The sequence below is a fragment of the Engraulis encrasicolus genome, unplaced genomic scaffold (genome assembly GCF_034702125.1).
Source record: "Engraulis encrasicolus isolate BLACKSEA-1 unplaced genomic scaffold, IST_EnEncr_1.0 scaffold_42_np1212, whole genome shotgun sequence".
NCBI classification, from domain to species: domain Eukaryota; kingdom Metazoa; phylum Chordata; class Actinopteri; order Clupeiformes; family Engraulidae; genus Engraulis; species Engraulis encrasicolus.
In genome coordinates, this window is record NW_026945731.1 from 328,070 (window position 1) to 339,846 (window position 11,777).

Sequence of the window (11,777 nt, forward strand, 5' to 3'; positions counted from 1 at the left end):
CATAACTAATGAAGCACAGGTCTCCGATTTTAGTTTTAAACACCTACGCTATAAAACTTTTAAATGAGCAATGTTTTTGTTGAAGGAAAATAGATATTGAAGTCGCTGCCACTTCTGAATTTCAGAGCTGTGTTTGTTTCCTGTGTATCAACAAAAAGGAGTTTTATCTGTACCTCCCAAGAGTAATATGAGTTTTAAAAAAGCAGTGTCTTCAAGAATAGAGACCTATTTAAATTCTCATGGCTTAGTTGTGCCATGGGAAAAAGCCTTTTTGTGAACAATTACCATGGAACTCATTTAAAAAGGCAGGAACAGCACAACTCCTTCCTCATTTAAATGAGTATGCCACTATTTTGGGGCTTAATACAGTTAAAATCGTTGGCTGTTGTTTATAAAGGTGGTAAAGTGTCTTATTTTTCATGTAAGCCGTTGTCTTGCTTTAAGACAAGTTAAAAGAGGGAATATGTCGCTAATGTAGTGGGCGAGACCGTTACAGGAAGTAGTTCGACTACGCCACCCCCGGGGGTGGAGCCCCCGGAGGAAATTAATTAGGGGTAGTTACAGATACCCCGGACCAACACACAATGTACCCGCACAATAGATTACCAGGCAAACACAGGTTCGTGCACAATGGAGGCAGAGACAGTGGTGACAATTAATAATTCAAATCTTTATTATTCTGTGCGTTATAAAAATATATTTTTCTCACTCTTTGCAATAAATATAAAAAGGTACTCACAATTCACAAAGTGCAGTGGGGTGGGTGTGCTGTCGCAATCACCCGCGGATCTATAAACACCTGCCCCAAAGTATGTTCACGTTAACAGTAAAGTGCGGGGGTGGGCGTGCTGCCACCACACCCGCGGATCTGTAAACACCTGCCCCAAAGTATGTTCACTAATTCACAATAGACAACACACCTGGTAGGCCTAGGGCCTTAGAACCCACACTCAGGTTGTCATACTTTGCCACTAGGGGCTGGCACGGCTAACACAATAGGGCGAATGGCACACCTCAGGATTAACAAAAGAAAAAGTAAAGAAATAGTTCACAACAAACAGAAATAATTCACGGCAAACAGAAACAACAAGAAATCAGCAAACCATGCAAAATAAATCAAAATCCAGTAAATACATGCAGTTAAATAAGAAATTAGATAATTGAATGAAATAATGAAAAAAAAGGAAATTAGGCACAGCAAACGAAAGAAAACGAAAATCAAAACATGAGGTAAACCAACCCCAGAGGCTCAGCTCAGTGCAGTCCCCTAGGTATTCCCACACTCACTCGTCACAAACACACACACACACGCACCAACGTACGCACACGCACACACACACTGTGGAATGGCTCACACACCAGCTCACACCGAGCCGAGCGCCCACACGCACACACACGCACGAATGTCCAATTTCCCGAGGCCGGAGCAGCAGCCGAGATACGGGTTCCCGGCTTCCAGAGGCACCACACAACCGGGGCTAAAAGTCGCCGCTCGTGCACCTAAACGCGTGGTGTGTCTGACCACGGCCACACGGATACAACCTGCGAGGGAGGAGGAGAGCGTTAGCCAAGCTAGCAGGACACCCACTATGACACGATTCTGCTGCCGAGAGGTTACCTTACCCGGAGATGAGGGTGCACCGATGCGCGATTCTCACAGTCGGAGTGCCAATACAGAGGTACACGGCCGAGGCGCCGGTAGCGACCACACGCTGAAACCATAATAATGGCCGTCGTTAGCAACCATGGTACGAAAACAAACAGTCAGGGCTGGGTAAAGGCACAAGCTAACCCACTATAATACATACCGGCGTGCAGGAGACGGGAAATGCGCAAGGTAACCGTTGGTATTGTCCACCGAAGTCCTTGCCAGTGGAGAAGCAAGAGATCACTCTAGCCAAGTAAGAGACGCCAAGTTGGAATCACAACCTATAGAACAGCAGACGCGAAGTTAGCCACTAGCTGCTGGCTAGCACATGAACAGCGACAAGAAATGGTCCACATACTCACGAGGACAAGAAATGGTCCACATCTCCTGGATCGAACTGGACACCGCACTCCTCTCGACGGCGAGGGGAGAAGCAACCACAGCATTCGCCGGTGGCGATGAAACGCGCAAAGGGGGACTTTGCAGGCTTACCGAATACTAGCCACTGGCAGTGTTTATGAAGAGACTTCCCATAAGCCTCTACGAGCGGCGTGGTGACGTGTGCCGCAGCGTCAGACTTTCCCTTAAAGGAGCAGCGCTCCACTACAATCTACCCCCCACATGTTGAATCGTCGGCCCGACGATGCAGGTACGCTTTCCCCCCCACTCCCAGATCCAAAATTCCATCAAGAGTTTGAAGTCGCCCCACCAGGCAGCCGATGGGGATTAGAGTGTTGTCCCGCGTTAGACCGGAAAGTCCGGCGTGGGGGCACCTCGCTGCTGCTAGTGCCACGACCGGGTGGCTGAGCGGCCGAACTGCCGGGGGAAGCCTGCGAAGTCCGACGCTGCCCTTCGTTTCCTCCTGAGGTGCCACCCTGGGGTGCATGGGGCTCTGCTGGGACACCCAAGCCAGCATCGCCCACCTGCTCCCCAAGAAGGATATCTTCTTCGCTCGATAGCTCCCCTGAGTCGACAGGGGTAGGTTCGCCTGGTCGGCCCGACCCCGGGGGGGTGTCGGGGGCCAGGGGGCCCACCACTCCTTTCAGCATGCTGCGGTGAACGTGCTTCAGCTTCGTTGGATCGTTGACGGGGGTGATCGTGTACACGGCTCCGGTCTCCGAAGGGGTACGCACCACCATGTGTACCTGGGAGTTCCACACATCTTGGATTTTATTTCGACCTCGCACGCCGAGGTTGCGTACATATACCCGTTGCCCTACTTCTAAAACAGCAGTCTTCACCCGTGCATCGTGTCTGTCCTTGCGATATTCCGCCGCTGCGGCCAACCGCTCCCGAGCCCCATCAAATGCCACTTGAAGCCGGGCCTGATGCTCCTGTATCCAGTCGCACACTCGACCATGGACCGGTGGCCGAACTCGGCCCAGGAGGAAGTCTACGGGTAGCTGTGGCTCTTGGCCGAACATAAGGAAGTGTGGCGATTCTCCTGTCGCTTGATGCGGGGTGGTATTATAACAGAAGGTTACGTGCGGCAGGCAAGTTGCCCAGTCGCGCTTCCGAGAGGCCGGTAGGGTACGCAGGAGGTTATGTAGAGTGCGGTTAAATCGCTCACATTGGCCGTTCCCGGCCGGATGGTACGGGGTGGTTCGGGACTTCTGGACCCCGTACAGCCCGCAAAGCTGCTGCATCAGGGTGCCCTCGAAACAGCGCCCTTGGTCGGAGTGGAGCCGACCAGGAATTCCGAACCGGTAGAACCATTCCACAAGCAAGACCTGGGCGACCGTCGAGGCCCGCTGATCCCGGGTGGGGACGGCGATGGAATACTTACTGAAGACGTCCGTGATGACTAAAACGTTCTCCACCCCCCCCGACGTGGGCTCCAAAAGCGTGAAATCCACAGCTACCACTTCGTTGGGCCGAGATGCCAGTAGGTGGCCCATATACGCGGCGGCTAGAGGAGGCTCCCCTTTGGACTCTTGGCACCTAAGGCACTTTTCACACCATCGGCGCACCTCCGCAAACATGCGGGGCCAGTAACACCGTTGCCCAACCAACTCCATTGTTCGATTAATCCCCTGGTGGCCATGGTGCTCATGGAGTTGGTTTAGGACCTCTGATTGCAGGGCAGCCGGCAAAACCAGCTGGAGGCACTCATCACGGCCACTGGGGTGTAGCACTCTCCGGTAAAGGACTCCATCGTTCTCCACAAACCGTTTCCACTGCCGCAACAGGATCAAGGCCAAGGGTGACAGAGCTTCCCGTTCCTCACGAGTAGGCCGCCGACGCGCCTTCCAGAAGGCCAGAATCGGCTGGATAACAGGGTCTCCTTCTTGCAGAGCGCACAGGTCCGGCAAAGAGTGGGAGGGCAGCACCGAAACAACCAACTGAGAGGCGGTGATGCTACCCCCCGGGACAGCGGCCGGTTGCAGCTGACCACCGGGGTCGCTTGCTTGCAGAGTGCGCAGAACCGGCAAAGCGTGGGGGAACAACCCCGAAACCCTGGACTGAGAGGCGGTGCTGCAGTCTCCCTGAGCCGCTACCTGTTGCAGCAATCTAGGGACCGCTGTACCCGGAACCAGGTCACTCTCGTCTTCTTGGTCTGGCTGATTCTGCCGCGACAGGCCGTCCGCATTACCGTTAGATCTACCCGAGCGGTACTTTAATTCAAAATCAAATGATGCAAGCTGTGCGGCCCACCGGTGTTCGACCGCCCCGAGTTTGGAAGTAGTGAGGTGACTCAGGGGGTTATTATCAGTGTACACGACACACTTCTGGCCCAAGAGATATTCGCGAAACTTCTCGGTGACGGCCCATTTTAGGGCGAGGAACTCGAGCTTCATAGAACTGTAATTGTTCATATTCCGCTCTGTAGGTCTTAACGTTCTACTGGCGTATGCCACCGGTCGGACTTTGCCGTCCACCTCCTGCGAGAGGACCGCGCCCAGTCCGCAATGGCTGGCGTCGACCTCAAGAATAAATGGGCGGCTAAAGTCCGCGTACGCCAGTACCGGCGCCGACACGAGCCTCCCCTTGAGTTCCTCAAAACTTCTTTCGCAATCCTCTGACCATGCATCAAGAAACTGCTGCCCCGAGGGCTGACGGGAACGGCTCCCGTTCAAGGTGGCCACCAATCGATGCAACGGCGCTGCCAGCTTTGCGAATCCTTCGACGAATCGTCGATAATAGCTGGCGAAGCCTAGGAAGGATCGGAGCTCCGACACATTGGCAGGTCGCCGCCATGTGGCCACTGCCTCCACCTTGCCAGGGTCGGTAGAGACCCCGTGCTGGGAGATCACATGTCCCAAGTACTGAACCTCCGGCTTAAAGAACGCGCACTTCCCTAATTTAGCCTTCAGCCCCTCCGACTGCAACCGGGTCAAGACCATCTCCAGGCGCTGTAGATGTTGCGCCACGGTGGACGAGAAGATCACGATGTCGTCAAGATACAGTAGAACGGAATGACACTGTTGGTCGCCGAACATACGTTGCATTAATCGTTGAAATGTACCCGGTGCATTGCACAGGCCAAAAGGCATTCGGTTCCATTCGAACAACCCGAAGGGGGTACAGAATGCCGTTTTGGCCCGATCACCTTCTGTCACGGGGACTTGGTTGTACCCACTGGCTAAGTCCATCGTAGAAAACCAGCGGGCACCTGCCAACATGTCCAATGTCTCCTCGATCCGAGGAAGCGGAAAGGCGTCCTTCCGAGTTCGGGCATTTAACAGGCGATAGTCGACACAGAGTCGCAAGCTCCCATCCTTCTTCCGGACTAGAACAATGGGAGACGCGAATGGACTACTGCTTTCTCTGATGACCTTCGCCTGGAGGAGCTGGTTGATATGGGTTTTTACGGCCTCGTAGTCGGAGGGGGCAATGCGCCGGTAACGCTGCCGGACCGGTGTCGGATCCAACAGCGGGATGTCGTGCGAGATTAGGGAAGTGCAACCCAAGTCGCCCTCATGGGCGGAGAAGACCGAAGAGTACCTCAGAAGCAGGGCCCGGACCTCAGCCTGTTCTTCGGCAGGCAGGGGTAACAAGTCCACTGCGCGGATTTGTGTCTCCAAAGGCGACGGGGCAGGCGCCTGAGGGTCAGTAATGGCGGCCACGGAACGGACCTCCACCACGTCCCGTGGCAAGCTGATGATCGACACAGCATTCACCTGTCCGAGTCTAGTACGAGGGTACAGCAGGACGTCCGTACAACCGACGTTAACTACAGGGATCTGCACCAAGCCACGGGTCACCTGCACCAAGGCAGGGGACACCAGCAACCCCCCGGGCAACCCCCGGTCCGTCGGCTCAAAGAGGGTTCCAAGCCCTGAATGTTGCTCAGGGCAAGTGGCAGGAATCAACTTCATGGTCCCCCCCGGAACCCGCCATGGCGCACGGCCCCGGACATTCACCACGCCGCTGGTCTCGGGGGTGGGCCGGATTTCAGCCTGATGACAGTGTTGCAGCGCTTTCAGCACCGGTCGAGGGGCAGTTGACACTGATGGGAGATCGAAAAGCGTGGGACCGTGCCGCCCAAAAAGTTCCTTATAACACTTGCCGATAACATTCATACCAAGAACCCCAGGGACCACGGAAGCCGTGCCCCCTGGGGGGTCGCGAACGACCAGAACACCGCAATCAGGCATACTCTTCCCGCAAAGCTCAATATTCAGCTCCAAGTAGCCCAAGTAAGGAATCTCTAGGCCGTTGGCCGCTCGGAGCTGCAGCCAGTGACATGAGCGTAAACGCTCCTGCCCCAAAGATTCGAAGTTGGCAGCGAAGAAACTTTCAGTGACGGTGGACACCATAGACCCAGTGTCAATGAGACAGGGGACCTGAACCCCGCCTATCCGGACGAGCAGATGTGGACAGTTAGAAAGTAACGCCTCGGCGGCATTGGGAGGGTGAAGGGCATTACGTGAGCCAAGAGAGGCCCCCCCCGGACTGTGACTCCTCAGTCCGGTGGGCGTCAGTTTCCCGAGGGCTGGTTCGGTTGGAGGGGCCCATTCTCCGAAAACCCGGAGCCTCTACGGGAGGGTGCTTGTGGGGGCCCCACCACTCGTTCTCCGTCACAATCCGCAGCAATATGGCCTGTCGCACGACAGCGCCAGCAGACAAGGGGTCCCTCCCGAGGAGACCGACCTCGCCTCCGTGGCTCCCCCTGTGTGGCCGCACCCCGAGAAAAATGCTGCAACTGAGCCTGTTGATTTTGCACCATTTCCATGAGCTTCGCCATGTCGGCCTGCAACTTCTCCATATCAGATCTGGTCGGCGCCCCACCACGGGGATCCATGCTTACGGCGCAAGAGGTACCAGGGACCCCAAGGGAGCGATCGAGTGAAGACAAGGAAAAGCTACGCGGCCGCTGCGGTTCGGCGGCGCCCTCCCGTTCCCAACGCATGGCTTCCTTACGCACCGCGATCAAAGTGGCTAACGGCGTGGTCCGAATGAAACTCTTCAAGTGACGACGCAAGGCGCCCTCGTTAACATGCTCCACAAACTGATCACGCAGAAGAACGTCAGCGTTAAGAATTCCCTCAGGCGCATTTCGTCTAACCTTATCAATAAGGGTCATTAATGCGATTGAAAACTCTAGCAGTGTCTCTCCCTCTTGCTGTTTTCTCGAAAAGAACGCCTCCTGCAAGGCCACGTATGACTGTGGGCAACCGTAAAGCTCCTGTAAAATTTCTAAGATTTTCTCTGGGTTTTCTTTTTCTTCTCTCGGCCTATAGCGGATCTCATCCCGTGCCTCGCCATCCAAGTGATCGTAAAGAAAATAGGCTCTCTCGGCAGCAGAAAAATGGCGCGCCCGCATACATGCCTCCGCCTCCTCCTTCCACGCCTCGATACTTATGCCCCCATTTCCCCTAAACAATGGGCACTTCTTTTCCCTTGGGACAAAGACCAAACGTTCTGTAGCGGGCCCTGCCGGGGCGCTACCATTTACTGTGCTCGTACTTGCGGCCCGCTGGGCGAGGGAGGCCTTTAAGCGCTCATTCTCGGCTCTTACCTCAGCCAACTCATCCCTAACCTCTTGTGCGTCCCGCGACATGCTGCGGAAACCGATCAAGACAAATTTGGAAAATGCAAAAACTCACAGGGATGGCTGGTCCAAATCCCGAGAGAGGGGCGGTCTCCCAACCTCGGCTGCTGCTCCGCTTCTACAGGAAAAACACAAACTCACAGCGCTTATTCAGTGGTGCTCTCACTTTCAACCAACCACATACATACACTCATTCAACCATTGACCATATGACAAATTTCTATTACAAAGAGTGACAAAACAAAAACCTAAAAAAATGAAACCAGTGTCTCTGCTCCTATGCCAATCCTGCCGACTACGCCAAAATGTAGTGGGCGAGACCGTTACAGGAAGTAGTTCGACTACGCCACCCCCGGGGGTGGAGTCCCCGGAGGAAATGAATTAGGGGTAGTTACAGATACCCCGGACCAACACACAATGTACCCGCACAATAGATTACCAGGCAAACACAGGTTCGTGCACAATGGAGGCAGAGACAGTGGTGACAATTAATAATTCAAATCTTTATTATTCTGTGCGTTATAAAAATATATTTTTCTCACTCTTTGCAATAAATATAAAAAGGTACTCACAATTCACAAAGTGCAGTGGGGTGGGTGTGCTGTCGCAATCACCCGCGGATCTATAAACACCTGCCCCAAAGTATGTTCACGTTAACAGTAAAGTGCGGGGGTGGGCGTGCTGCCACCACACCCGCGGATCTGTAAACACCTGCCCCAAAGTATGTTCACTAATTCACAATAGACAACACACCTGGTAGGCCTAGGGCCTTAGAACCCACACTCAGGTTGTCATACTTTGCCACTAGGGGCTGGCACGGCTAACACAATAGGGCGAATGGCACACCTCAGGATTAACAAAAGAAAAAGTAAAGAAATAGTTCACAACAAACAGAAATAATTCACGGCAAACAGAAACAACAAGAAATCAGCAAACCATGCAAAATAAATCAAAATCCAGTAAATACATGCAGTTAAATAAGAAATTAGATAATTGAATGAAATAATGAAAAAAAAGGAAATTAGGCACAGCAAACGAAAGAAAACGAAAATCAAAACATGAGGTAAACCAACCCCAGAGGCTCAGCTCAGTGCAGTCCCCTAGGTATCCCCACACTCACTCGTCACACACACACACACACGCACCAACGTACGCACACGCACACACACACTGTGGAATGGCTCACACACCAGCTCACACCGAGCCGAGCGCCCACACGCACACACACGCACGAATGTCCAATTTCCCGAGGCCGGAGCAGCAGCCGAGATACGGGTTCCCGGCTTCCAGAGGCACCACACAACCGGGGCTAAAAGTCGCCGCTCGTGCACCTAAACGCGTGGTGTGTCTGACCACGGCCACACGGATACAACCTGCGAGGGAGGAGGAGAGCGTTAGCCAAGCTAGCAGGACACCCACTATGACACGATTCTGCTGCCGAGAGGTTACCTTACCCGGAGATGAGGGTGCACCGATGCGCGATTCTCACAGTCGGAGTGCCAATACAGAGGTACACGGCCGAGGCGCCGGTAGCGACCACACGCTGAAACCATAATAATGGCCGTCGTTAGCAACCATGGTACGAAAACAAACAGTCAGGGCTGGGTAAAGGCACAAGCTAACCCACTATAATACATACCGGCGTGCAGGAGACGGGAAATGCGCAAGGTAACCGTTGGTATTGTCCACCGAAGTCCTTGCCAGTGGAGAAGCAAGAGATCACTCTAGCCAAGTAAGAGACGCCAAGTTGGAATCACAACCTATAGAACAGCAGACGCGAAGTTAGCCACTAGCTGCTGGCTAGCACATGAACAGCGACAAGAAATGGTCCACATACTCACGAGGACAAGAAATGGTCCACATCTCCTGGATCGAACTGGACACCGCACTCCTCTCGACGGCGAGGGGAGAAGCAACCACAGCATTCGCCGGTGGCGATGAAACGCGCAAAGGGGGACTTTGCAGGCTTACCGAATACTAGCCACTGGCAGTGTTTATGAAGAGACTTCCCATAAGCCTCTACGAGCGGCGTGGTGACGTGTGCCGCAGCGTCAGACTTTCCCTTAAAGGAGCAGCGCTCCACTACACTAAGCTAGTGAAAGTCAATGGATCCCTGTAGCATGCTGCAATGCTACACGGATACATTGACTTTCACTAGCTTAGCTACATAATCCCTCTTTTAACTTGTCTTAAAGCAAGACAACGGCTTACATGAAAAATAAGACACTTTACCACCTTTATAAACAAAAGCCAACGATTTTAACTGTATTAAGCCCCAAAATAGTGGCATACCCCTTTAAAATGCAGAAACCTACCTCATATTTGGGAGTAATGCACTTACAGCATGTAGAGGTGCTTAACTCGAATCTTTGAGGCGTCCGGATTGATTGGATCATTCCAAGGAGAGTATCCGGATTAGACGGATCACTCGGATCACACGGATCACTTATTTAAAATAGGCCTAAATAAAAATAAATAATAATAATGTATTTTTTAAAACGTTTCTGCCGTTAAATAGCTATGCCTTTGTTGTTCCATGTATCAATTCATGTTGATAAATCAAAGAGTAAGACAGTTTGATCAACAAAACTCACTTTATGAATGTCACAGTTCCTAAACTCATGCTGCGATCCGACCCACCTCTCCTCACTAAACATGCGACCACAACTCGAACAGCCTTTGGCAGCAGTGAAACGGCATGTTCCTGATTTTGCAATAAATAATGTGTGTTTGTATTTAAGAAGACTAAAAGTCAAATATTTGGGAGCAGAAGTCTAGTTGAGCAGGGATAGTCAGGAGGCGAGCAGCAGATGACCACTCGCTTCCGCTGCCGAGTTACCTTGCGACTCGCACACTCATGGCAAAAACGAAACTTAAGCGTTGATCCGATCCGTAGGGGATTCGCTGCTACCAACAACTCAGTCAGGATTCGTCTCACCGAGTCGCCGAGGGCGCCGCTGCTGAGTGACTCGGACGAGGGGAGTGACAGCAGTGGCTTTAAAGACTGTAGCCTACGCTGTAACGCAGTGAGTGATAGAGTCACGTCTGTAGACTAGGCCTATAATTTCCCTAAGAGTAGCCTACAGAGTGAGATGTTAAAGCGTTGGCAGAGCACTGTTAACATTTAGAAATGTAGGCTAGAGCTCAACAGAGTCAGAAGCACACACATAGGGAGCGGGGATCCGCGACTCAATTGGCCACAACAGGCTGGACGGATCAAACAGGCTCGACGGATGAAACAGGCTCGATGAATGACGAGGCGGGAGTTGGTTCAGTTTTGCTCAGTGAGTGTTCGTGACTAAACAGCATACTAGGGAGATTAGAGAATGACTGTTGTAGTCAACGAAAGAGGATATATTCCGGTTTCACAATTTCTCGCGCTGTAACTGCCATTTTGTTGACATATTAATGAAATGCCGTCTGACCCGCCTTTGGCGGATCAATGCACGACAGCCATCCGGTCTGTTCGGATGAGGTCTTTACCCGGCTCTCCAACCGGATCCTCCGGGTTTTATATCATCTCTAACAGCATGTAGTATACAGATCTGTGCTTGTTGCCCAAAAGCTTATAGCTGCACCCCCTCTGCTTCCACCGCACACACACACACACACACACACACACACACACACACACACACACACACACACACACACACACACACACACACACACACACACACACACACACACACACACACACACACACACACACCATTTTACATGAAAACTTTTGACAGGATAATGTAACATTTCTCTCTGGCTGTAACTACTTTTGAAAACAACAACGCCACCAAATAGCTCTTTTCCCATTTGTGCATGCCTTTTAAGCCTGGCTCCATTGCTGACTAGTTGGAGCTCATTGTGTTAGGCAGGCATTGTAGTCTAGAAACTGTTCACAGTGAGAGTGGTGTTCTGCTTCCCTAATGTGTAGGCCATTAAACAATCTGCAGGGGCGGTTTAGTGCAATCCCAGCGATCTGTTTTGAAATGCAGCAACACTGACAGCAGCACTAAAGCACTACTACTGTTTTAACACTGAAGGATTGTTTGCTATTTTGGACAGGGAAATGTATAAATGCATTGCTCAAGACCCCAAGGTAAGAGTGTATATTCCCTGTCTACTACCAGCTGCAGA

The 11,777-nt window shown here is 52.3% G+C and overlaps 1 protein-coding gene across 2 annotated transcripts; it reads right to left on the bottom strand.

Moving 5' to 3' along the window:
* Positions 1 to 485: 485 nt before the first annotated feature.
* On the bottom strand, positions 486 to 3,183 carry LOC134444007 (uncharacterized). 2 transcript variants are annotated; one of them, XM_063193497.1, is made up of 3 exons: positions 2,011 to 3,183; positions 1,809 to 1,929; positions 486 to 1,712 (listed from the first exon to the last, which is right to left on the bottom strand). In XM_063193497.1, exon 1 carries the CDS (start codon positions 3,070 to 3,072, stop codon positions 2,335 to 2,337), a length of 738 nt encoding a protein of 245 aa, XP_063049567.1. In that variant the 5' UTR covers positions 3,073 to 3,183; the 3' UTR covers positions 486 to 1,712; positions 1,809 to 1,929; positions 2,011 to 2,334. The 2 variants fall into 2 exon arrangements, with proteins under 2 accessions (XP_063049567.1, XP_063049566.1); XM_063193496.1 differs by having other exon boundaries at positions 1,809 to 3,183.
* Between the last annotated feature and the right edge of the window lie 8,594 nt (positions 3,184 to 11,777).